This window comes from Poecilia mexicana, unplaced genomic scaffold (assembly GCF_051168715.1).
Source record: "Poecilia mexicana isolate PSO_F unplaced genomic scaffold, ASM5116871v1 scaffold_16, whole genome shotgun sequence".
Classification (NCBI taxonomy): Eukaryota; Metazoa; Chordata; class Actinopteri; order Cyprinodontiformes; family Poeciliidae; genus Poecilia; species Poecilia mexicana.
In genome coordinates, this window is record NW_028263385.1 from 14,311,557 (window position 1) to 14,337,171 (window position 25,615).

The 25,615-nt window shown below is 38.7% G+C and overlaps 2 protein-coding genes across 3 annotated transcripts; one reads left to right on the forward strand and one right to left on the reverse strand.

The window, feature by feature from the left end:
- Positions 1-12: 12 nt before the first annotated feature.
- Positions 13-8,741, forward strand: prpf31 (PRP31 pre-mRNA processing factor 31 homolog (yeast)). Its single transcript, XM_014999678.2, has 14 exons — positions 13-172; positions 1,529-1,744; positions 1,828-1,888; positions 1,977-2,060; positions 2,159-2,256; positions 3,246-3,352; positions 3,467-3,636; positions 3,738-3,895; positions 4,811-4,900; positions 5,017-5,144; positions 5,427-5,499; positions 6,666-6,794; positions 7,528-7,626; positions 7,708-8,741. Exons 2-14 carry the CDS (start codon positions 1,529-1,531, stop codon positions 7,819-7,821), a joined length of 1,527 nt encoding a protein of 508 aa, XP_014855164.1. The 5' UTR covers positions 13-172; the 3' UTR covers positions 7,822-8,741.
- A 600-nt stretch (positions 8,742-9,341) lies between these two features.
- On the reverse strand, positions 9,342-24,324 carry cnot3a (CCR4-NOT transcription complex, subunit 3a). 2 transcript variants are annotated; one of them, XM_014999677.2, is made up of 18 exons: positions 24,144-24,324; positions 23,468-23,523; positions 23,271-23,338; positions 23,106-23,180; positions 22,930-23,019; positions 21,489-21,617; positions 21,266-21,361; positions 20,931-21,150; positions 20,732-20,859; positions 19,619-19,675; positions 18,572-19,487; positions 18,381-18,486; positions 17,468-17,609; positions 15,630-15,723; positions 14,562-14,760; positions 13,593-13,725; positions 13,385-13,510; positions 9,342-12,112 (listed from the first exon to the last, which is right to left on the reverse strand). In XM_014999677.2, exons 2-18 carry the CDS (start codon positions 23,490-23,492, stop codon positions 12,014-12,016), a joined length of 2,703 nt encoding a protein of 900 aa, XP_014855163.1. In that variant the 5' UTR covers positions 23,493-23,523; positions 24,144-24,324; the 3' UTR covers positions 9,342-12,013. The 2 variants fall into 2 exon arrangements, with proteins under 2 accessions (XP_014855163.1, XP_014855162.1); XM_014999676.2 differs by having other exon boundaries at positions 23,468-23,538.
- Positions 24,325-25,615: the final 1,291 nt, after the last annotated feature.

Genomic DNA, 25,615 nt, shown 5'->3' on the forward strand with positions numbered 1-25,615 from the left:
ACCAGGAAGTCATGATGACGTATTCAGTCTGCGACCAGAACGTTTTCATACTGAAGCACTTCACACAGGAGCACAGCAGCGATTAAACATTCAGCTTGTTCGCTTAAAGCAGATTATTTTGGTTCATCGCATCTTTTTGGTCACTAATTCGGGCCTATTTTGAGCCTAGAAGGTAAGTTATTATTATTATTATTAAATAAACTCCGGGTGACGTTCTACAACGTTCACTGAAGCTAGCTGGCTAACAGAGTTACAGCCAGAATAGACACTCATGCATTTCTGCAAACATCAAGGCTTGTCTCAGTGTTTATGGTATTTTTGTGTTTCTATTGTGGTTCAAAGGGCTGGAAACGAAACTATGGCATTATTATTATCTAACATCGGTTAGGGGGAAATATCGGAATGGTATTTCTGCTCAAACTGACTCGTTGTGTTATTACCAACTGGTTTAATATGTATTTATTCATTCTTTCTTTTTAAACTTTTACCAACGTTTTAATGTTTTTATGTGAGCTTGTGCAACGTAATTTCGTCCTGCATTGTTGTGTTGAATGAAGGGAATCTTTAATCTGTCTAAACTTTTGATGAGTTTAAAATTGACACTTGGTATAGCTATTAATGGTGTAGATAATCCCTGAATAAAGTAATTTAGGATTGGGCAAAAATATTTTCTCAGATCGCTTTCTCATTATTTTCTTAATGGTAAAACCATTTCATCTCTTTAAATACATTCCTTAAAGAAACATTTTTTGTCATTTTAACATAATTACGATTTTAGCACACCCACCTCTGCATGCAGGTTCTCACAGTTTTTATGCTCAAAGCACATTTACATTTAATTGTTGAACTTGGTCTACTAAATGTGTAAGATTAGTATTTTAAAATCACATTGAAAAAATATTTTTAATTTTGTCTTTATGCTGTATATGTCGCTATTTTGATAAGATCCACTTTTAATCTTTTTAAGCATCAATCGGATTTTATTTATGGGGGATTTTAATGCAGTTGAATATAAGAACTAAGTGCTTTACACAAGTCAAAAACAAACAATCACTAAAAATGCAAAACTAAGTTTAAAAATTTAAATTAAAAAATGTAAAAATATATAAAGCACTACACAAGTTGCTTTAAGAGAAATAATGATTAAAAACTAAATTACACTTTATTGATGACAACCTTTTAAAATTGTGATTTTAAAACAACATTTAAGTGTTTTGGGTCCAATTAAAAATGGAACCAAACAAAAAAAATTTAAATAAGAACAAATTATTGAAGTTCAAGTAGATGCCAAGTTAACAATATGTGTTTTTATTCATTTTTGGTGATACTTTGAATAACACCTCAACTTCACTGAACAAATTTTTTTCCATGAGGGAAGAGGTGAAGTATCTTTATATATTCCCTTTTAAAGCAAACTGTTATACAAACTGAAATCTGTTTTCTTTCATCTCTTTGTGATTCATGCTTCTCACTGAAATGCGTCCCTTATTTCACCAACGCCTGTTGCTTCATAACGATTTCCCTTCAGATGTCTCTGGCTGACGAGCTCCTGGCTGATCTGGAGGAAGCCGGAGATGAGGGAGAGGATGGACTGTATCCAGAAGGAGAGGAGGGGGACAGTGATGGAGAGAGGAGTCAGGGAAGGATGGAGGGAGGGCTGGAAGATATTCCAGAGGAGATGGAGGTGGATTACAGTAAAGCTGAGAGCGTGGCGTCCATCGCTAAGCTCCGCAATAGCAAACAGGTATTTTTTCCGGCTGTACATAAGGTAATATTTGGTGTAAACAAACCTGGTTGGGTTTATAATCAAGTTTTGTCTTTTAAAAGTTTTCAGACATTATGGAGAAAATCTCAGAATATATCGGAAAGCAGCGCAAAAACTCAGACGGTGAGTAACGTATTCAAAACTGTTAAAATCTTACATTGTGTAATATTGTTAATGGTTATAAATAAGATCTTTTTGTGGTTCTTTTTAGTTTCAGGTCCAGTTGAGGCCGATCCAGAGTACAGGCTGATTGTAGCAGCCAATAATCTCACAGTGGAGGTCGACAACGAGCTCAGTGAGTTTCTGCAAAACGAGAAATATTGTTTAAAAGTGTGAAGAAATGTGTGTCCCTCTTAATCATCAGTTTTGTCTCGTGTATTTTTTTTTTTTTAGACATAATTCATAAATTCACTAGAGACAAATATTCCAAGAGGTTTCCAGAGCTCGAGTCTTTGGTGCCAGATTCTCTGGATTACATCCGCACAGTCAAGGTATGCCGGGATTAAAACAAACAAACAAACAAACAAAAAAAACACACATTTTCAACTTGTACATTGACAGGGCTTCATTTGGAAACACATACATTTAAATGGGACAAAACCTTTTCCTGTTTTATGTCAGTTAGGATGACAAAAATGGTTTCTATTTGCTGAACGTCCTTTTTCTGTAATTCTCCACACCTCTTTTTTCAAGTTGGTGAGTTTAAATATACTAAAAACTGTTCCTTTAAACAATTTGGGAGCGATAAGATGTCAAGACTTTAAAAGATTCCGACAGGTTAATCGACAAGATTTGAGTTAATCGGAGACTCATCTATTGATTACCTTAAAGACGCTGTGTCTTTGCACGAAGCGACAAAGACCTTAAGTTTTGGACACGTGACCTGATGAAACCAAACTTAAAAATATTTGACTTCAATAACCATTATTGCATTTGTTTCTGAGAACAAATATCCTAGCTGTGCAGTACGGTGGCAGGAGGCTTCAGAAAATGAGACACATTATGTGGAAATATTGAAGCAACATGTAAAGGAGGGCAGGTCTTCACCCAAAACGGCTACAACGGGAGCCGAGGACAGTAAAGTCGGTGTTTAGGAGCGGCTGCCACAAAGCTTTGATCTCAATACCAAAGAAAATTTGCGGTCGGAGCTGAAGAGCTGCAGCACGGCCTTCAAACCCGACCCAGTTAAACCGGTTCTGACGGGAGGAACGGGCCAGAATCCCAAAACATTTCACTCGAGTCGTACAGTTTAAAAGCAACATTACCAAATACAGAATAACTGTGTGTAAACTTCTGAAGTTAAAGGAGTAGAAAAATTAAAGTGACCTCTCATGAAGGTGGCCTTGATGATCCTGTCTGACCTAAAACAGGAAAACTTTTTGCCAGATTTAAAGTCAGAAAGAGACAAAAAGGTTGCAGTTTTTTTTCCCTACATGGTGCATTTTCACTGCATTTCGTCTCTCCTGTCGTCTCTTTGAAGGAGCTGGGAAACAATCTGGAGAAATGTAAGAACAATGAGACGCTGCAGCAAATCCTGACTAATGCCACCATCATGGTGGTCAGCGTCACAGCTTCGACCACACAGGGGTGAGCCTCTCATCTTTAACCATCTAAAGCTACAGCTGCAGCTTCACAGCCTCAATATTTCCCCATTTAAAACGATGCTGTAAAAGAGCTCGGTTGATCTCTGTGTGCTTGCAGATCGCAGCTGAGCGAGGATGAACTGAAGCAGCTCGAAGAGGCGTGCGACATGGCGCTGGAGCTGAACCAGTCCAAACACAGGATATACGAGTACGTGGAGTCCAGAATGTCCTTCATAGCCCCGAACCTGTCCATCATCGTGGGAGCGTCGACTGCTGCCAAGATCATGGGTGAGAGGGGAAAAAACCGCCAAACGGAACCAGAGCGAACGTTTCACAAACTCCCCCTATATTTGTTGCTGATGTCTTTGTTTTCCTCGTCCCGGCTGCAGGAATCGCTGGCGGCCTCACTAACCTGTCGAAGATGCCGGCCTGTAACCTGATGCTGCTGGGGGCTCAGAGGAAAACGCTGTCCGGCTTCAGCAGCACGTCTCTGCTGCCGCACACAGGATACATCTACCACTGTGACGTCGTGCAGTCGCTGCCGCCTGTAAGCCGGTCACGTCGATCCCATCCCCTCTGAACTGAAGCTTTGTTCAATCTGTGTATCACTTCTTCTTTCTGTTTTTAATTTGCAACAAAAAATGAAAAAGTTATTTGTTTTCAGATCCAAACCCCTCCCCGAGTACTTTCTACTTTTCTTTCTTCATAATTTTAATTTTAGTCTTAGATCAAAAATACAAAATTGTTTTATAACAGAGTCCAAATTTTAAAAAAAGTGTTAATTTTCACTTCAAAACACACAATACATTGATGTTTTTAGTAGTTTTGATTTTATCCTCACATCAAAAATCAAACCTTCTATGAAACACCCGAACCGTAATCTCCCCCGTTAGTTGGTCTCTGAAACTAACGACAACAAACACACATAATATACTTGAAAATAAACACGAACTAAGGTAAAAACATCGTTTGTTAGAATGGATGAAAATGTTTAGATATTTGAGTAGCACATTTTTACATTTTATAATGAAATTGTCAGAGAATAAAACCAACTAGCTTAAGTCAATGTTAGTCACAAAGTTTAAAGAAAGAAAAACTCACCTTCGTATCCGTGAACGTATAACGAGGCGTTACTTCCAGTTTGACTTTTACATGCCATTGCTCAAATTTATCTGACCCAGAAATTGTTCTGCTGGTAAAAATGAAAGAGTGCAGGTCACCCAGTGCCATCACTGCAAATCCCACCGTTTATCAAGAACAATTCCTGCATTACATACAAAAAATATCAAAATCTAATTTGGCCTATTTTGTATTTTTGATCCAAGACTAAAATTGAAGATGTTTTTGTTCCCATATGATTCAAAAGCAGATGAAAACTAATGTTTTTCTTTTAATCTAGTTTGTCAATTGAAAATGATCCACCGGTCCGATCAGTTAAACTTTCTGTTCTCCTTCCACTCAGGACCTGAGGAGGAAGGCGGCCCGTCTGGTGGCAGCGAAATGCACCCTGGCTTCACGAGTGGACAGTTTTCACGAGAGCTCAGATGGAAAGGTCCTAGAAACACGCACAGTTGATGAATTTTTTGTTTTACAGTCACCATAAGAACGACTTAGATTGTGTTTATTTTAAATGTTTTTTGTGTTTTTTTCCCCCTTCTTCTTCTGCAGGTTGGCTATGATCTGAAAGAAGAGATCGAGAGGAAGTTTGATAAATGGCAGGAGCCGCCGCCGGTGAAGCAGGTCAAACCTCTGCCGGCGCCGCTGGACGGACAGAGGAAGAAGAGAGGAGGGAGAAGGTAGAGAATCTGTCAGGAAGGCCTGATTTTCAACCAATTTATCGGTTTTAGACATAAAAAGTCACGAAGCCCTAAAGTGAGCAACAGCTAGAATCATAATCCTGTGTTCCTCAAATCAGATTTTTAAAGTAAATTCAAGCGACTCCAATGAAAGAAGCTTCCTGAACGTTGGAAAACGAAGACTAGCATCTTGCATAACTCACACTTATAAGTTTTAAATGCCAGCAGCTATAAATAAGGCTCCCATTTCCAAGCTCACTGCTCTCTTCTCTTTCCCTGCAGGTATCGAAAGATGAAGGAGCGTCTCGGTCTGACGGAGATCAGGAAACATGCCAACAGAATGACCTTTGCAGAGGTGTGTGTGTGATTTTTCTTTTTCTTCTCGGCTCTGTTTTTAGATTTGTTGCGTTTGTTTCGTAATCTCGCAGCAACGTCTTCCCATCAGCTTACATTCTGTCAAAAACATTTCTCTTAGAGAATGTGGAAACAGTTTGTATAAAAGTAAAACTCCTTGCTGAGTGTCTCAATGTGCCAAAACATTAAAAGGTGGAAAGGGAAGGTGGAAAAAAAGGAAGAAATCTGCATCGTTTTAAACTATTTTACCTCACGTTGGTACATTTCTGCTAAAGTCAGAAGAGTTCAACATGCAGTCAGATAATATAAAAGTCACACTTTGTAATCTCTATTTGACATGAAGCACTAAATCACTCTAAATAAAATTACTTCCTTAGTTTAACAATAAAGCTTTGGTAAAAATTAAAACAATCATTGTCAAGCCTGTTGTGGTGGTGTTGTTTTTTCTATATTTGTAAAACTAAACAAATTGTACTCAAGTAAAAGTAGAAATTATTCAACAATAAAAAAAGCATTTGATGTTTTGATCACTTACTCTGTACTTGAGTAGCCCTTTTTTTTTTTTTTTTTTTTAAACCAATCATTTATATTTAAATATTACGTCATCAGGCAGTCCAAAATATAAAGTTGTGTTAAAATGTTCTTATTTTAAGGACCAAAATGAAAATAATTAATACAAATAACCTAATTTCAAAGTCAGGGAAAAGAGAACTTTTTTAAAATCAGTTTCTTTAGAGATAAAACTTCTGAAGCTTTAAGAGAAACATGACAGAGATGTGGTTTATTTGTTAAAACAAGCTTTGTACTTTGTTCAGTGAAGTTGCTCACAGTGGGTTGATCATCCAGACAATTTACTCAAGTAAAAAGCACAGCGTCGTAAAAATACTCTTAAAAGTAAATTTTTTTCCAAAATGTTACCCAAGTAAATCTAACTGGCTTCTACCCAACTCTGTTGCCTTTTAATTAACTCGTGTGAAAAGTTTCAAATGGTGAAAACTAGTTGCAGTTTTGTGGGTTAAATGCATTATTCAAATAGACATACATGTTTGTTTTTAGTTGAGATAAAATGTTTGTTGTTTTTTTATCTTTGCTCATTATTTATTATTTTGTCACTTTATGTGGTTTAATCAGTGAAGCTTTAAGCTCATCTCTGACTTTGTGTGGCAGATTGAAGATGATGCGTATCAGGAGGATCTGGGCTTCAGTCTGGGTCAACTGGGAAAAAGCGGCAGCGGCAGAGTCAGACAGGCTCAGGTCAACGAGGCCACCAAGGCGAGGATCTCCAAATCCCTGCAGGTAAACGCTCGCTGCTCCTTTTTTCTCCCAGCTCTGCTTGGTTTATGTTGTCCCTTATATCTCTGCGCGTGTAGAGGAATATAATTATATTAATAGTTAAAAGTCATGTTGTTGGTTGATTCACATTAAGATATGTTTTGACTGAAAAGAAATGTACTGGGTCAGTCTGACCTTGAAGTCAGAAAGGAATTGAGATTGGAGAGATGTGGAATAAGCAATCACCAAAGAGGGAAAGGTTAAGTTCTTGTGCAAGAAACTTCTGGCAAACGTCCTTTCCTGCTTGCGTGCGAGAACGTTGTCCAGGACTAGGAAAGAATCTTTATTTGGACAGATAAGGAACCAACAACTTGACTAATAGTTCTTCTGATGGAGCAGATTTAATTTCCAGGAGGTCAACCCCTAATTCTTGGAACTTCCAACACACATCCAGTGTAAGACGGAGCCAGAATTGCTACGCAAGCGAGGTTCGGTAACGCCATTGGTCAAAAGCTTTCCAATACACAACAGTAGGGCTGGAATGGTATAAAACCTGGATGTCAGAAGTAAAGGACAAGACATTTTGGATTCTGAGACGATGAAAATGTGATGTGTGAATCCGCAGATGTGCATTAAATGTCTTCCTGTTTGTCTGTGAGCCGGAGAGAATGGAGTTTGTGTATTGTTTCTTTATTTATATATTTCATGAGTTAGACACCTTTTAATTCCTCAATACGCGCCGTTTTATCGCCAACAGAGGACGCTGCAGAAGCAGAGCATGACGTATGGAGGAAAGTCCACAGTCAGAGATCGCTCGTCCGGAACCAGCTCCAGTGTAGCCTTTACTCCCCTTCAGGTGAGAAGTGTGACGTTTGGTGAGTGGCGCGCTTTATCGTTTTTATTCTCCTTTTTCGGCTCATTCTGCTTTCCCCTGCAGGGCCTGGAGATCGTAAACCCTCAGGCTGCAGAGAAGAAGGTGGCTGAAGCCAACCAGAAATATTTCTCCAACATGGCAGAGTTCCTCAAAGTGAAAAAGGAGTCAAAGATGTAGCCTGGTGCATTTGTCATTTTCTCCAATGTGCTCCACCTTGTTTATTTTTATTTTTTACCATTGTAATAAAATGTTTAAAGTCTTGAGTTTGGTTTAAAATAATGTGAACTGTAATGATTTGAATTTTCTATTTTTTAAAATGATCTTCATTAAAGAGTTTAACCCTAGTTTATTTTGAAATGGTTGTAAATAGATCACGGTTAAACAGATTGTGATTGATTATTGAAATAATTGTCAACTAATTTAGTAATCGATTAACTGGAGCACACAAACTCTAAAATATGCTATTTGCTAAAAGAGCCATATATTCAAAGCGGTAATTAAGCCAAAACTGTACAAAATATATATACATTTTGCTTTTAAGATGAAATGTTAAAAACTTTTTAAATATTTGCTACCAAAAACTCAAGTGGGAGGTTTTAGTTGAGATTCTGTGAGAAAAAAAATCTATTAATCACCTTTTTCCTCTTCAATTGTTAACTGGTTAATTGAAAGAAAAACTCAACACTACATTCATAAATCAAGCAGTTTCACATGTTGATGCTAGAAGTAATTTTTTAGTTGCTACAAACGATCAGGCGTTCTCTAATGGAATGTTACTTATTGCATTTTATTTTAATTGCAAAAAAAGAATTTAATTGGTTATTTGCATTTCTTTTTACGTCTAATATTGCATAAAAAGGATTACATTTAACCTGCCAAATGTGCCATCTTTTTTCATCCAATGAGTCATTAAATAACCCAAGTTTTACTTACTGTAATATTTTGCTGAATAGAGTAATATTTCTCTAGCAACATTACTACGGACTGTTCTGAGTCCCTTGTAAGCTGTCGGCGTCTGTACACAACTGTCACGGCAGCTGCCATGACAGTTGTTAGCGGTTGCCATGCCAACAATAAACAAGCAAGAAGCCCTCCAACCAGCTCTCGCCTTGTTCTTTTACGGGAGTGCCATCTTTTACGCAAAATATACAAAATAAATAAATTACACTTCCTGCCGAACTAGCTAAATTAGCTTAGCAAATGTAGCTTTTATCTCCAAGCTAAGACGGACATGTAGCCTACGTGTATGTTGCTACATGTACTTACCCTCCCATTCACCAGAACCTTGTTAATTCACGTGAAGGGTTCGTACGTCCTTTACAATCCGTTTAAACATTGATTGTATGAATCAATAGATTTCAGATCGTAAAGCCGCTCTTCTTGTTCACTAGGTAGTTAATCATATTGTACTATAAAATCGGAGGCAGCTTCTCCATATTTTTTTTCTTCGATTCATTCGGATCGATCCCGAGCGATTGGTCAAGAGTGTCCACATATTTTCTCTTAGTTGGTCTGGGAGCCATGGGGTCCGATATGCATTGCGCATGCGCTTGCCTACTAAGATGGCGCGGTTCACTCCCTGTTTAAACTTGTGGGAACTACATAAAATTTCAAGTACTTTCTGTAAATTTTGAATCCAATCCATGATTGGTGCTTCTCTATTCCATGCAGGAATGACGGGACTTTACACCACAGAATGTGTTATTTCTTAAAAGTGTTTATTGAACTTTTACAATCGTTTATAACCCCAGTTTTGACATCTCCCATGCAGAATTGTAACGAGAAATTGCTTTAAAATTCACATTTTAGGCAGCTTCTATATTGACCTTTCCCTTTCAAAAAACCTTAAAAGTCCCCCAAAAATATAATCTATAAAAGGCAGACCTCAGAACTTTGCATTTCCCCTTCTTCCACCTGCCTCTCAAAAGAACAAAATCATACACAATGTTAAGTTCAGTACAGATGTGGAGCTCTCATGATTGTTTGAATGGAAAAGTTGGATGCAGAGTAACACATGAAGACAAGGCGGCAGCTTGAGATCAACCCACTAGTTAAAAATACCACCAATATTTTAGCATTTCTATATTTAAACTCTACATGTAAACAGTTGTATCAGTGTACATTCACTGTATACGGTTTTAACTTAAATATCAGGTGGTAAATTAAACAAAGTGGGTTTGAGGATTTAAGTAACGGGAAAATTTGATCTATTTTGTTCGATAAAGATGTGACGGGTGGATCTCAATAACTTAGACTAGAATTCAAAGGGTTATAAAAGTAAAACTCATCTGGTGGTAATTTTCATGATTGTGGTTTATAACAAATGGAAACCCAAGGTTTAGTTTCTCAGAAAATTAGGATATTACATGAGACCAATAGAGGTTTTTAATACAGAAATATAACCAGCACAATCATAGGATAAGCCACAAAAGGTAACTATTTAATAATAGTGCTGTACCCAAACATATTGCAAAGTTGAGTGGAAGAAAAAAAGTTTGCTACACTTAAGGACTTAAAGATGGTTACCTGGACTAAGAAGGCAATGGACTAGACTGTACTTACTTACTTACTTAAAAGTAAAATATGTATTTAATTTGGAAATAAAAGTATATAAATAGAAAGCTTAGTGGAAGAGAAAAAGGTCCACAAACAACTGAGATAAATACAGTTTTAAGGGATTGTGACCCAAAGTTTTTGGGAGAAAAACTAGACTGTTGCTCAAAGGTTTGAAGTCATCTTTTTACATCCAAATAAATTGAACTTTTCAATCTAGAAGAATTCAGAATCTCAGCTGCTCGCAGTCCAGTGTGAAGTTTCCACAGTGGGTGGTGATTTGGGGTGTAATTTCACCTGCTGGTGTTGAGGTACTTTGTTTTATCAAGTCCAAATTCAACATGGCTGCCTACCAGGAGATTTTAGGACGACTTTATACACTGCAAAAACACAAAATCTTACTAAAAACTGGCTAGCTATAAGTGCTATAATCTGCCAGTGAAACCAGTACTTCATCTAAAATAAGCACCGATTTCTTATTGAAAACTTATTTTTGTCTTATTTCAAGTGTACAAAAGAAACTAGATGAAAAATAATTTGTAAGATTGTGTTTTTGCAGTGTCCATTCTGACAAAATACCAATAATTTATTAACCATCACTGACCTAGCCTAAATAAACCCCAGAGTATCTGTGGAGTTTTACCATGGAGATGATGACCTCCGTGCCTCACTGCATTAATCCAGTAACTAAAGCAAATACTGTATGGTACATGGCAACATTTCTGTATTAAAACTTCTGAGAAACTGAATATTAGATCACAGAGAATGACCAGAAACAAACACTTGGCTTATATGTTCTCAGTTTTACTCTGATTTATTGAGATGCACCTACAGCTGCATTGTGTACACTCTGTAATGTGTGGGCTTTTTGTTGTATTGAAGAGAAAATGCTGATGGTGAAAGAGTCAAACAGATCAAGCAGATAAAATGTCTCAAACCCTAATATTAAGATTTATTTTACATGTTTATTACGTCATCACAAACATGAAGGCGCCATAATATCTGAGAGGTTAACTTAAAAACATTTTATTTGTAAAGAGAGTCAGAGACCAGTTCAATTGCATAGCAATTTAATCCATGTCCAATAAGGACTCTTTCCCTTACACAGGGAGAGGCCCTGTGGTCACTCTCAATCACGTTTTAATCGACCAAGACAATATCAATAAAACTATTGATAAGCGCTCACTATCTTCAATAGTGACCATATTCAACAGGCATTGTAGGGTCTTAAAAGAAGCCGTTCCTACACACCATCACTAAATGTCCACTGAACGTCCCCGTTCTAAACCACCAAATTACAGAAAATACAAGATGGGCACCATAACAATCTAAATCCAAGGTTTGTTTTGTGTCGAGTCAAAAGGCTTCCAGGCTCATGTTGGGCAGGTGGTACAGAGAATCATTGTTGAAACGGAAAAAGGAAAAAAAAAAAAAAAAAAAATTATATGAGAAACATGCATGGGGGGTAGAGGGAGGGTTGGGCAGGCTTTTCCTAATGCCACATACTGAGTGTGCACACAGACGCGGATCTCCAACGGGAGCCTTCCCAGCTCGTGCAGCGTGGCAACGTTTGATCGGACCCACAGGGTGGTATTTTTTTTTGTTTTGTTTTTTTTTTTTGTCAAAAAAGAAAAAGCACTACACGAGGAGCTAGGGCTTCACATTGAGATGCAGCCTATACAGACACCGGTCTCCGTGTCGGGAGAGGGTTTCTACTACACATCACAATCTCTATCCACAGTTTGGAGTTCAGTCTCGGAATGTCAACAGCAGCACGTTTTGTTTTTCTCTGTCCTTTTGCGTCCCTCTGTGTGTGTCACTGCAAGTCTCTGTCCTCGAGGTACCTGTACTCGAAGGTGAACCCCTCTTTTTTCCTCTGGCCCCATTTCTCATAGTCGAAGTAAATGTAAGTGCCCTGGATGGAGAGAGAGAGAGAAAAGGACGTTAATAAACAGGAGAATGAGAGAATCTCAGGTTTAGGGAGTAGAGAAGGAAGTTATCAATTAAATCTCATTGATTAATTGATAAGTGGTCATTTTCTAGGGCTATTTTTCATAATATGCTGAATTAAAAATAATTACATTTTATTTTGTTTATGCTGCGCCTGTCGTAATAAACATGCGATTAATTAATCGCATGATAAATTAAAACAAGCTCAATAATTTCCATTTGCATGATTTATTTCTTTTTCCATCACAGACTGGATGACTCACATCTTCAGTCTGTCATTAGTGTCAACTAGACTTTTTTTGAAGGATAATTTTTTTTACAGAGAATTCATATTACTAGACGTTTATGTTTTATTTTGGATATTTGAAATGTCTTTCACTTCCAGTGTTAAATGTTCATTCGAATTTGAAGTTTAATAATCTTTGAGAATGGGTTTTTGCTTTATTATGCCATCATCAAAATACTTAAAAATAGTCTCATTATATTTTTATTGCAAAAACTGTTGGGAAAAATGTGTTATCGTGACAGGCCCAGAGTCAGTTGTATTAAATACTGACTGAACAAAAAATGTGGTTTTGTCACGTTATGAAATTAGACATATTTATCAAATATTATAAAAAAGAAACCTAGTAAGTTGTTGAGTAGAAAAAAATAAAAGGTGAAAAGAACAAAATAAGTGAATCACTTAATTCCCCATGAACAGAGAGATGTTCATGGGGACTGGTCGCTGGTCGCTCTTGAAGGAATATTAGCTCAGGACAGAACTCAACATTGATTTTTTTTTTTCCTCATCGTGTTAAAATATTTCCTCTGTTGCGCCCTCCACCATAATATTTCTGATTTATTATGCTGGCCTTTGTAGCACATTAGTACATTTTAGTTAAGTTGCTGCTGCTTCGTCTTGCAGCTTGGCTGAATGAGTGCCGTTAAAGATTCAGGAGTTTGTTGAGTGTTTATAATTCAAAACAGAACTGTGTAGTGAATTTTGCATCCCACAGCAAACACTGTTTGGACCTAATCTCTTTCCCATTCTGGGATAGCTCCCATCTTTATTCCTGTACCAACTGACTCTGTAAGAGTGACCCTCTTCTGGACAGCAGCCAGACTGCAACACTAAAAGAACATCTAAGCCGACGTTATTAGTTAATCTATTGGAACTAATTTTAATCTAATAAACAAGTCAATCAAGTGTTTGCATCCCTATTAGGGAGGATGGCAATGAGCTTTGAAGCTGCACCTGTTCAAACTCATCAGTGATCGTCTTGGGCTCTTCGTGCCTCTGAAACCACATCATGTACTTGGTGTGAAACCTCCATGATTGTTTCTTCAGAGCCTTGGCAGATAGATACTGAGCCTTGGTGCCCTGATGGAGAAAGAGGAAACAGTGCATCAACATGCAGCAGACAAAAAAGAAAACAAGCACAGCTAGGTAAGTGCATGTTTACCTCCAGGTAGTAGAAGATGAAGAAGAGCGTTTCTGTGGAGAGCCTCTGGTAGAACTCGATGGTGTCAGAGTGGTGTGGCGGGACTTGATGGTGGTATGGCAAAGTAGGGCAGGGATTCCTCATCAGATATTGCCTTCAACGCAAAACCCCCCGCAGAACTCAGTACATAATACATTTAGAATCATACATTATTTTGATTCATTACACAAGGAGCTAAAGTGTTCATTTTTAAATATTTTGGATGATTATGGATAATCAATAATTCAGCTTAAGCTCAGAATACTCTTAAAATATATAATATGCTTGGATTAAAAAAAAAAAACTTTTCCAATTGTTCCCTAAATGTTTGACTCTCTAAATGTGATTCTCGCTGCCATCTTTACTCCTGTATCAACTGGCTCCGCTTAATGATGACTAGCTGCGCCCTCTTCTGGTCAGCAGCCAAACTACAACATTAAAAGAAAGTAAACTGATGTTGTTAATCTATTGGAACTAATTTTCATCCAAATTAAAATCTTTTCCTTCCACCTAACATTCCAACTAGAATGGTTGGACACGACTCTGCTCTGCCAGTTTGTTTAACAGCAGTATTTAGTGGCTCCACTGCTTGAGGAGCGCGTTAACGGCTGGAAAACTGGAAAACCCAGTTCTTGGTTTTCATTGGTTGTCAGGAACAATTCCATAAATTAACAGGACTAATCAGATACTTTCCTATTATTGTCTTTGCTCAATAATGTGGTAAAATCTAAGAAAAGTGTCACTCTGATAAGACTCACATGTAGTACTTTTAAAATGTGAACTTTTCACTCTAGAAAAAGCTAAATTTAACAGTTTAAATTGGATGCAACAGCTTTAATTGGCAGAAAAGAAAGTCATTTATTCTGCGAGAGCCGTTGTGATGATGTGGAAAATACACAATTAAACTGGGACTGCAGGTTCTGCAGAGTGCATCATCTGTGAAACCCTCACCTGATCCTCTCGGAGTCAGAAGGGTGTGGCATGTGTGTCCACGCCGCCTCCTGCATGGCCTGCTGGTACAGCTGGTCTTTGGAGAGAGGGGTCGGGCCCAGCGGACAGACCCCGAGCGAGGGGGGGATGCTGACCTCCGACACGGACGGCTGAGGAGCGGCGGGCGTGCCGGGCGCTGCCGACGAACCAGAGAAGATGTCTGCAGGGAAAGGGTTGACAATAAGGGACGGCATTGCTGAGGTCGAGCTTTACGCCTCTGAATAACCAAACCAGACATGATCACCGATTGGTTCATTCAAAAGTAAAACTCTTAACTTTAGGTCAACAGAACCAAAGATTAAACCTGAAGTATTTAACTTTACTCATTTTATTTCATTCACTAAAATATAAATAGTTAATGTAACAAAAAGAAATCATGAATAAAAAGGAGCAGAAAGTTTAAACTTCTAATATCTGTCCTCTATTCACAAGAAGAGAAAATTAGCAATTAAACACAGAAGACTATTAGACACATTTTTAATACACAAAAAGCAACAAAAAGTACACAAATATTTGTATTACATCAATTCATGATGTCTCAATAAGTGTATAAATGTTGTATATTTGTGTGACCTCTGTATTCACTTCCACTTATGACCAACAGCAAAAGAAAAATACATCATATGAAACAATCAGTGAGTTAAAATATACAAAGTCTTGTTTAATAATTCATTACTTTACTATATAAATAATATAATTCTTAATGTTTTTCTTTGGTAAATGTGCATATGGCATATCATGAGGATTATCTGACACTTTCTTAAAAAGTGTTCAAAAAGTGAACAAAAATGTAACCACATCAACTCCAGAGTGTAGAAGAATATAGATCTAACTGCATCAATTTCCATCTATTTCTCTATATAAAAGGCAACTTGAGGCATGTCAGAAACTTGTTTTTAAATTAACTAATCCATTTGTTTTCTATGTAAATAAAAAAAACAGAACTGATGTACATAAAATATTAATGTCGACAGAGGAAAATATTTTGTGTTAACTGTGAGTGGATGAAGAGAGGAAATGCTGCCTGACCGTTTACATGCATGTTGGAAATCTCTCCATCTAATCCCGATCCCAGCGCTGCTCTCTCAGCCATCGCCTTCAGAGAGCTGAGGGGCTCCGGAGCCTGAGAACAGCAAACAGATGCAAACTCACCAAAGACGCAGGAAGACGGAAAATAAACTCAATGCTGCTGACGTTTTGGAGCAGAAAGCTGAAAGAAACTTCAGTTAGATCTGATTGATCTCAGATTATTATCTTTCTTAATCTAAATGTAATCTCAGGTTAATGTTTAGACATCAGTGACTGAAGCTGCAGTTTGTAAAGTAGAAAGATGAAGCTTTCAGATCAAATCCAGAATTGTTTCCAGCTCTATGTGCTGTTGCATAACTGCAGATAATTAAACATGTTTAGTAGCAGGAGTTTGGGATATTTTAAGTATAATATTTAAAGTTCAGCCTAGAGATACTCATTTGTAAAGAAGCTAAGTAAAAACTACAGTCAGGAAGTTGATAATTAAAAAAGGAAGTAATGTCTAGTCTCCAGTCCTGGAGAGACACCAGCCTGACACTTTTGGAGCCTGCTCTGGTCCCACACACCTGAACCACATGAGTGGCTAATCACCAGACCTCTGCAGAGCCTGGCAGCACCCTGAGGAGGTAAATCAGCCATATTTGATTCAGGTGTGTCAGAGCAAAGCGGCAGGACTGGAGATCCCCGTTTCTTTTTCCTACAGGTGGTTTTTACATCGTTAAAACCAACCGAATTCAATCTACACGGCTCAGTTCAGCAGAGAAAACCATCAAGCTGTTCACAATAATTCATACTTGCCGGACCTGTGAGTTTTCTGCTGAGAAAAGATAAAATGTCTGCTGGTGGAAACAACTGATCAGCTTGAAGAGAGTAATTCAGCAAAGCAACCTGGGATTCCTGACCACCGGCTGATCGTCTCCAAGCTGCCGTGATGCGGTCGTTCATGCAACAGGACGCACATAACGAACTAATGTTTTTAGTAGGTTTCTGTCTTGGAATACTTATGTAATATTTGATTTCTTAAAACTGTACTTTGGGTTTTCATGATTTAAATTAATAGAAGTAAACAGAACTCTGTCACTGTGTGAAATAAATCTGTTAATTAAGTTCTCCCTCGTTAAAGTGATGTTGTATTTTACTGATCACCTGAATGGCTAAAAGCAGTTTTTACTTTGTAAATCACAAACTATTAACACATTTTCTTTCCAAAACTCTCCAGACTCCCACTTCTAGATTATTCTGGCAGGTTTTATAATAATTTGGCATTTACTTCTGACTGCAGCTCTGAGTCAGCAGCATGTTCTGACCAGCTCTGTTGCACAATCTGTAACGCTTTGACCTGTCAAACCTGGACTAGACCGTCCCAACCTGCTCTGTAAAGTACAGGTTGTGTTGATATATCTATGCTGATACAAAAAAAGGACTGAGTTTCATATCACCTAGATCCAATTTCAGAACCAAAGACAGGATAAAGCCTTAATCTGAGAGGATATGATGCAAAGAAACTGACTTTTTTGGCATTTTAATAAGGATGCTTTCAGTAACAAAATCAACTTAATTGGATAAACACTTAAGTTATAAACAGACAGTAAAGGACCTCATATAAAAATGCAAAAAAAATAAAAAATACTTCCCACTCTGAACTTTAGGTATTTTAAAGCAAGAAAATATAGAATAAGGCTTTAAGACCCACATTTAGCTTGAGATAAAATCCTATTCCACACATTTTCAAACTGCATATTTGTGAAGATCTGTTCATATTTTTGAGCTAAAGTCAAAGCAGACATCGGCTAAGTTCGCCCAGTTTAAATTCAGGCTGTCGCTGCTTCCTGGCTCACCTTGAGGCCCTCGGAGGCCTGCGGATACGAGTGGGGCCCGTTGAGGAGGCTCCCTCCGCCCGGTGTGCTGTCTGAGAAGGAGGGCGAGGGAGAGCTGGGGGGCAGTGTGATGGAGCTGATTAAGCTGGGGCCGTTGTCCATCCTGCACAAAATGAGTTAGACCAGCACAAACACAAATAAAAAACATAGAATTTGAGAATTTAAACGGCAAAACGAGAAGGAAAATGGAGCTGGGCGAAGTGGCTTGAAAATAAACTCTCCGATTTGATTTTCTTTCTTGCTTTCTTTTCTAGAAAAATTGCTTTTATTTCAGTCTCTTTTGTTAGCTGTACAGCAGAGCATTAAAGCCAGAAAATGAGAATTTTTGTTAAATTACGAGAACAAAGTCAGAATACCAGCAAAATAAAGATGCGTTTTATTCTGAAAAAAAAAAAAGTCCTGAAATTACAAGTAATTTTAATGAGCTTCTAGAGTTAAGATCTGACATAACGAGCTCAGTCCATGTGGTTTTCTTTCAAATGCACTCAGTCGTTGCTCAAACGTTTCAAAGTCCTGCTACTGTTAATAGTTTGATGGGGATGTGTTAAAAGATTAAGCATTTCTATAAGTGTTATCAGTAAAAACAGTAGAATAATGTAGCTTCATAAAATGCTCTACAGTTTTCATTTTATCTTATTAGTTATTTTTTGTGTTGGAATTATAAAAGTATGGCTTTATATTCTGTCATAGAGTTGAACTAAACTCAGTCTAAATAAAAAGAAGCCATAAATCATGTTTGTCAAACAAGATGGCGGGCTGACATCACACTGAACTACAGAAACCCCTGGAGCGCTTTGGTGAAAAATAATCCAGATTTTCTAAAAACGTAATCTCGGTGTCCCCGGTCTGGAGGAAGGTAAAGAGGACGACTTACGGCTGGCTGGTTGAGGAACTGAGTGACGAGGTTTGGCTGCTCTGCGACTGGCTCGGTGTGCTTAGAGCTGATTCTGTGGAGCTCTCTGCCACTACAGCGCTGTAACCTGAGGGCGGGCGAGGGACAAGTTGGAGATCGCCTTTCTTCAGAAAACCCACAGTAGAAAGTCACAAATCAACTCTTTGACCTACTTGGGCTTCCGTTCTGCTTCAGTCCGCTCGGCGGTCTGGCGGGAGCGGCGTTCACTCCGACCACACCGGCGCTCCCTCCGTTTCCCACCATCATGCCGACGGATCCGGGGGTGGAGCTGGCGGGACTTGGGGGCACCTGTGATGTGGCGGGGGCCACGCTCTGCCCAGGGACCAGACCCAGGATGCTGCCAGTGAGAGAGTTGTGGGCCGGGCTGGAGCCCAGCAAGCTGAGCCCCGACCCCGCTCCGTTGGTGGTGACCCCGCTGGAACTCGAATTGGAGATGGAAGTGCTACTCTCTGGCAAAATGCTGGACTGAGTGGTGCTGCTCAGACCCAGGCCCCCAGACGCCGCCGCGTGCGCGTAAAGGGCCGACGTGGAGCCTTGGATCAGACTGGCCATTGTGTTTAAAGGAGTGCTGTGGCCAGCCAGGCCTAAACTCGGCATCTGGTTGGCACTGCTGGTCCCGCTCATGCCGCCTTTCCTTAAATCCAAGCCCAGCCCCAGTCCTAGGCTGGACGCCGGGGTCGGCCCGGCGCTGGACTGGGAGTTGGGAGCTGTTAAACTGGGTGTGCTGGGCGTGGAGAGTGACGGGGCTGTGGACGCTGGGAGAAGTGGGTTGCTAGGTGGGCTAGGGTTGTTGTTTGAGGGAGCTGACGGTTTTGTTTGAGACTGCTGCTGTTGCTGCTGCTGCTGCGACGGATTCGACGGCTGAGATTGTTGCTGCTGTTGTGCAGATTGATGCTGATGTTGCTGTACCGCGCTGCTGAAACTTCCTATGAGACTGCTGCTGGTGGGAACGGCGGGAATGCCTCCAACGACGCTCGCCATGGAGAGGGAGGAGGAAGAAGAGGACCCGGAGGTGGCGGAAGAAGAGAAGGAAGATTGCAAGGATGGGGCACCGTTCTTCACAGGCGACTAAAAAAAAAAGAGCAGAATCTTAATTAGCCATAAACCATCCGAGTCTGTAAGTTTGTTGTAATTATGACAGACTAGCAGTACAAACTAAATCAGGAATGTGCAGCCGTGGCTCTGTGAGAGCCTCTCACCTGGCTAACTTGACTGTCTGTCGACCGTCCCCTTTTCTTATCGTCCTCTGAGTTCTCCTGTTGGAGGAAACATTTTGATATGACAATCCGCTTTAAAAAGCTTCATTCAGCTTTGAGTTGATTTAATACACCTGTCTCACAAAGGTTTGCATACCTATTGAACTTCACAATTCCTCAAGTAACAATAAAGATAAATTAATTTTATCTTGAAGATGTCAAGATAAAATTGACATCTGTAACAAAAAGAATTGTTACACATGTTAGGGCTGTAACAATTCACTTTTAAAATGATTTTTAAATTTTCTTGAGGCAAATTATCTGCCTGGAAGCTTTCTTACGTTATGTTTTACCACTTAGCGCCATGTGTTCCAGCTGTATAATTAATCATGTTGCATAACGCTCTCACTTCCACCAATGAGTTGTTGACGAATGCTAAGTGTTGTTAGCATGACACAGGGTGGCCCAACGTCCTCTTTTCCTCGGACATGTCCACTTTTCACATTCAGTCTGGGGGAGATTTCATTGATTGATAAAAATGTCCGGGTTTCCATCAGTTTTGGGGAACCAATAGGCATCGTTAAATCTTAAATTAACTGGAAATATATATGCGATACTGCTAGCCTCTGGTTCGGAGCGAACGGCGGGTTCATTTACACACCTGCAGCAGAGACGCAGCGGGCTTCGTTCCAGCTCTATAGCTGATACTCAGCACAAATGTAGCTTTAGTGACAAACTGGAAAATAAATTTCCCACCAACTCTGCTATGGAAAAATAAAGACTGGAGTATCCAGATTTTGTGGAAGTGTCTTTGTGATCCTCCTGCTTTATTATTTTATTATTAAATTGAATATGACTTCAGATTTTTGTGTAATTTTGTCCAGATTTGCTTAAACAGTGAGTCATTATTGATAAAGCTACATAAAATTAATTGTTTGAGTTGCACATAAATGAAATTTCTACCTCACATTTACACACTCCCTTGTGCTAAATATGAGGCAGTTCAAGGGTATTACTAGCTTTGCAAAGCATTGCACATACGTAAAAGGGAGATAGCTGTAATATTACAAACTTTACCGCCAGAAAAAAGCTCAAACGACGCAAAGCAGAACTTACAGCAGTGCAAGTGGCCGGAGATGGAGGGATGGGCGAAGAAGATGTTGTTGAGGTGGGAGTGCTGCTGGAGTGGAGATACATGTCATCTTCCACGTTGCCTGACGGAGACGTGGCGACTAACGCCGGAGCTGAAAGAGAAATGAAACCGTAAGGAAGAAATAAGAGCATCTTCAGAATTGATCATTAGCGTTTCTCTCACGGATGTCTTCCAGGTCTAAGTCGTCATACAGGAACTCGTTCTCCTCAAAGTCCGGGTCTTGACAGGAATCAATGTAGTACTCGACGTCATCCTTGATCTTCTGGATAGCGTCCACCGGTACAGAGTCGTTGTCCAGCATCCGTAGAATAGTCTCCAACATGCGAATGTGGTATCTGTGCCTCTCAATCAACCGCTTTAGTTCATCGATGCGATCTTGCTTCTGCAAGACAAACAGAAGAAAAAGGCCGTTTGCAAAAAATGCTTACATCACTGTACAGAGTGTGTTTACATCTTTATATATAGCATGGGTGATAGCTGAAAGAGGAAGGAATTACCTCTTTGTCACCCTTCTTTTTTCGCGTCTGGACTGAAAGTGACTCCACTTCACTCTCAAACTGATCCACCTGCATATTTAGTGTGTCTATTGTATTCTGAAGAGGACAGGAGAAAAGGGTTAATAGATTTCACAGAAATTCAAGTTATTGTTGAATTGGTTTTTTTTGGTCAGCGTAGCAGTAAACAAAATAATCCTTCAAGCCAAGAAAATATTGGATTTACTGTTAGCCACTGTCCCGTTTCTTCCTTTTCCCTCTGAGCTGGATCCACCTTCTGAGCAAGTCCTAAGCCTTCTTTAGAGTAGGCTTTTGTTTTTGTTTCACGTTCCACCACTTTGAACCGCTCCATTTGCTAAAGAAAGGAAAATCACACTGAATCTCAAAATATTTTCACTCTGACAAAGTCTGCAGTAGGTTTTGAGATTATACTTTTACTCATGTAAAACTGAAGCTTTAATGGCCACTGAGCCATTTTTTTATAGTTTGGCTGCTGCACACACTTCTTTGTGATTTTTCAAACAGGCATAAAATAACAGCTGTGTTGCAAACAATCATACCATCAAAACTGATCAACTTCATAAAAGTGAAATTGTAGGAGACAGTTCTGAGAAATGCTTCATTGTTGAGCAACCATATTGTTGTATTTTTGACAGAACTGATCACAACAATGACACAGTGAAGCATTTACAGAAACTGGATGTTCCTGGAGACTCTTTTTTTTTTTTTTTTTACTAAATCCAGCGCAAAAAAATGCACTTATTGGCCACTTTATTAGGTACACTTTCACAGCATAGGTTCAACCAGTTGTAAGAAACATTCCTCAAAGATGGTGTCAAAGCAAGCTGTGGAGTTTAAACTATGCTCAGTTACAAATAAGGAACCCAAAATGTGCCAAGAAAATATTCCTCACACCATTACAGCACCACCATCTCCCTGAGCTGTAGTTAACAGGTTGAAAGGATACATGCTTTCACCTTATTTAAAGATAATTTTGACTCCACTATCTGCATCACACAACATGTTAATTATTTTCAAAGTCTTATATTCTAATTTGAAGCTTGTACAAAAATCTGCTTCAATTTCCAGTTCTTAGCTGACTGTGTGGTTTCCTGCTGCTGGAGCCTGTCTGCTTCGAAACCCCACATGTTGTAATTCATATTACTTGATTGTAATAAAAGGTTGTTTCAGCTACTGTTATCTTTCCATCATCTTTCCATAATTGGTCCGTTCTCGTCCGTCATCAACAAGACATTTCCGTCCACTCAGCTGCCGCTCGCTGAAAGTACTTCAACCTGACTTTATAAACCACAGGGATTACTGTGACTGAAAATCCCAGTAGATCAGCAATTTCTGAAATACTCAAAACATTATATAACCATTTCACCAACACCCATGAAACATTCAAAATCAGGAAAACACTCTAGTTTTACACATTCTGCTCAACAGATTAAACTTCAGCAAATCATCTTCATCACAAACAGATACCCAAATTGCTGCCATGTGACTGGTTGAATCAGTATTGAGCAGATTTACCTAATAAAGTGGCCAGTGAGGGTATTTGCAAGTTGCTTTGAAAACACTCATGTTTGAGGAAAAGTGATGGGGTTATATTAATCATACTGCCAGAAAAAAAACCCATGAACATATAACAAAAGGAGGCATACCGTCTCTATTAGTTTTCGGTTCTCTACTAGCTGCCGTTTGTCTTTGATCTCGTTCGAGGCCACCCATGTTTTTATTTGATCTCTCAATCGCTACAGAAACACAAAGCATTAAAATGCAAGTTTACACTCTGAATATTTTGTTTTTTCAGTTTTTTTTTGTGCTTTTTCAACTCTACCTGTAATTTTTTAATCTCTTTCTTGAGGTCAGCTTCATATTTTTCCTTCTGGTTCGCATTAGCTGCATTGTGGAGCTGAGAAGTAGAAAAAAACAAGTGGAAAGTTGCATATCTGAAGGCTTCAATCACAGCAGAGAATCCCAATAAAGCTTGAAAATCTCTTACTTTTTGCCAGATGTCCTCAAACTGTTCAACACCTTCCGCTACTTTTTTCAAACATCTGTCAATTTCACCTGCAAAAATGACAAAGAAGATTAGATTGCAGAAGTACAGTAACATTTAATCAAAAGTAAATGACAACAATAATAGATGACGTCTCTTTGTGGGGCAGCATGAACACTTTCACAGTCAGAGATAGTTACCTTGTAGTTTTCTTTTATCAGCCATGGCTCTGACTACGACAATTTCCACATTCCGTCTGTCAAAAAGTGATCTAAGTAAATAAACCATACACGCATCACCTCACTGAACAAAACCAAGCAGAAATCAGCAGACAACTGAAAAGCCGTACATCGGTTTGCAGAGACTGAAACTGACGTTAACACCGACTAAACGGACAGCTGACATTAGCCACACATATAAAACCCAGCCACAAAGCAATTAAAGCACATTCACAATAAAATCCCACGCGACAGTCACTCCACCAGTATACTTCTTAAAGTTAAATGATCCCGCTAATACCAACGAATATGACTGGCTTGGCAGTCAGCTAAAATTAGCCAGCTAGCGAGCTAACGTTAATACTAGCCTAGCTCGTCCACTTCACTCGGTTACTTACTATCCCTTTCTAGAACAAACGCCGTAACTTATGTTGGCCGATTTAACTCATATACATGCATCATCATTCCGGGCTCCATCGGAGCTTTTATAAAGACAGTTTTGCGTGTTGAAAGGTAATATATAAGAGAAACCGTTCCAATCGCCGATATGCTAGCTAATACCTAAAATGCTAGGTAGCAGCTCAGTTAGCCAAATTAAGGAAAAAGGGAAACTGGGTTAACCCGACCATGTATATTTATACTTGTGTGAGACATTTACCTAGGGTATGGGTTTTCGTTTGTCTTATTTCAAATAAAGCCAAAACTAATTCCAGAAAATCTTCTTTACTTCCAAAATATATTTTCTTTTCGACAGGCTTCGCTCACTGTAATGTAGCTGAAGATGGACGGTAGCTAAAATCCCACCTCCACGTTTAGGACCCGCCCTAAATCCATTCTACGAGATCTGATTGGACAGGAATCACGCCTATCACCAGGGCACATCCGCTGGATTGGAGGCCGGTCATTGGTCGTACTGTTGGATGACTGATAATCGATTCTTTCTCTTTTCCCACTGGTCCATTACCATTTCAAATTATTATCATATATTCAGAGGTGAGTCGAGTAACAAAAATTGTACTCAAGTAATAGTAGCACTACTTCAACATATTTTTACTTAAGTAAAATGATAAAAAGTAGCCGTACAAGACATTAAGTAACAGTGAAAAATGTGTTGTAAAAAGGCTACTTTAACGAATCGAAACATCTGATAAATAATTTCTGAAGTCTAAAATTAATACAAAAACTTAACTACAAAATAACAAATGAGGCTTGTTTGTCAGACCTTTTAAAAATTATATAATGCTTGTCTGTAATAACATTTATTTGTATTACTCTGATTTAATATTCCAGTCTGATATGTTAATCAGCCTCCATGTAATTAATCTATATTACATTTAACTTCGTGAATGGGTTACTGGAATAAACTTTTTAATAATATTCAAATCTACTGAGATGCACCTCTAAAATGCATAACAGTTACGCTTAAGGAAATTGATATTTGATCAGGAATTTTATCCGTCATCAAATTTAAGCAGGGATTTTATGTAAAAAATCATTCAGTTCCGAGGGGTTTCAAGGATTTCCCTAGGATACAGGAAAATTTAGATCTAGTGTTTAGACTCTGCAAAGCAGTGGATGGCTGACAGTTTACTTCAATTAAATGAAGACAAAACTGAAATAATTGAAATAATGTCTGAGTTAAAGGAGCCTCTTGTATCTCTTGGTTCTTTGAAAAAATCATTTTGGTACTTCGGATGAACATGTCAAACTTCTGGTTCGTTGTTTTTATCATCTGAGAAATTTTGCCAAATTAAATTCCATCATCTCACTTTTGAAACTGGAAATAATTCCAGCTTTTGTTTGACTATTATTGGATTTTTACCATGTACTTTACACATGTCTTAGCACAACATTCCTGGAACAGCTGCAAGTTGTCCAAAATATCTCTGCATTTGGACAAAATCGTCCATTTTTTTAATTGCGACTCCAATCTTGATGCAACTACTTTGCCTTCTGGTGCAATGTAAGACTTTTGTTTTGACTTGGAGAGCTCTTGATGGTCTGGCACCAGACTATGTCATAACAGGTCCCCATAACAGGATGAGGACAAGAGGAGACAAAAATGAATACAAAATTAGACAATTTTGTATTCATTTTTGTGTTGAACAAAAGTCTTTTGTTCAACACTTT

Excerpts from the sequence above, each read along its gene's own strand:
- cnot3a (XM_014999677.2), bottom strand. The coding sequence starts at position 23,492 with ATGGCTGATAAAAGAAAACTACAAG. Across the intron at positions 23,020-23,105 it reads AAGAGATTAAAAAATTACAG|CGATTGAGAGATCAAATAAA; the intron begins GTAGAGTTGAAA and ends GTGTTTCTGTAG. Across the intron at positions 19,676-20,731 it reads CTCCGGCCACTTGCACTGCT|GAGAACTCAGAGGACGATAA; the intron begins GTAAGTTCTGCT and ends TTCCTCCAACAG.
- prpf31 (XM_014999678.2), top strand. The coding sequence starts at position 1,529 with ATGTCTCTGGCTGACGAGCTCCTGGCTGATCTGGAGGAAGCCGGAGAT. Across the intron at positions 1,745-1,827 it reads AGCTCCGCAATAGCAAACAG|TTTTCAGACATTATGGAGAA; the intron begins GTATTTTTTCCG and ends GTCTTTTAAAAG. Across the intron at positions 2,061-2,158 it reads GGAGGTCGACAACGAGCTCA|ACATAATTCATAAATTCACT; the intron begins GTGAGTTTCTGC and ends TTTTTTTTTTAG.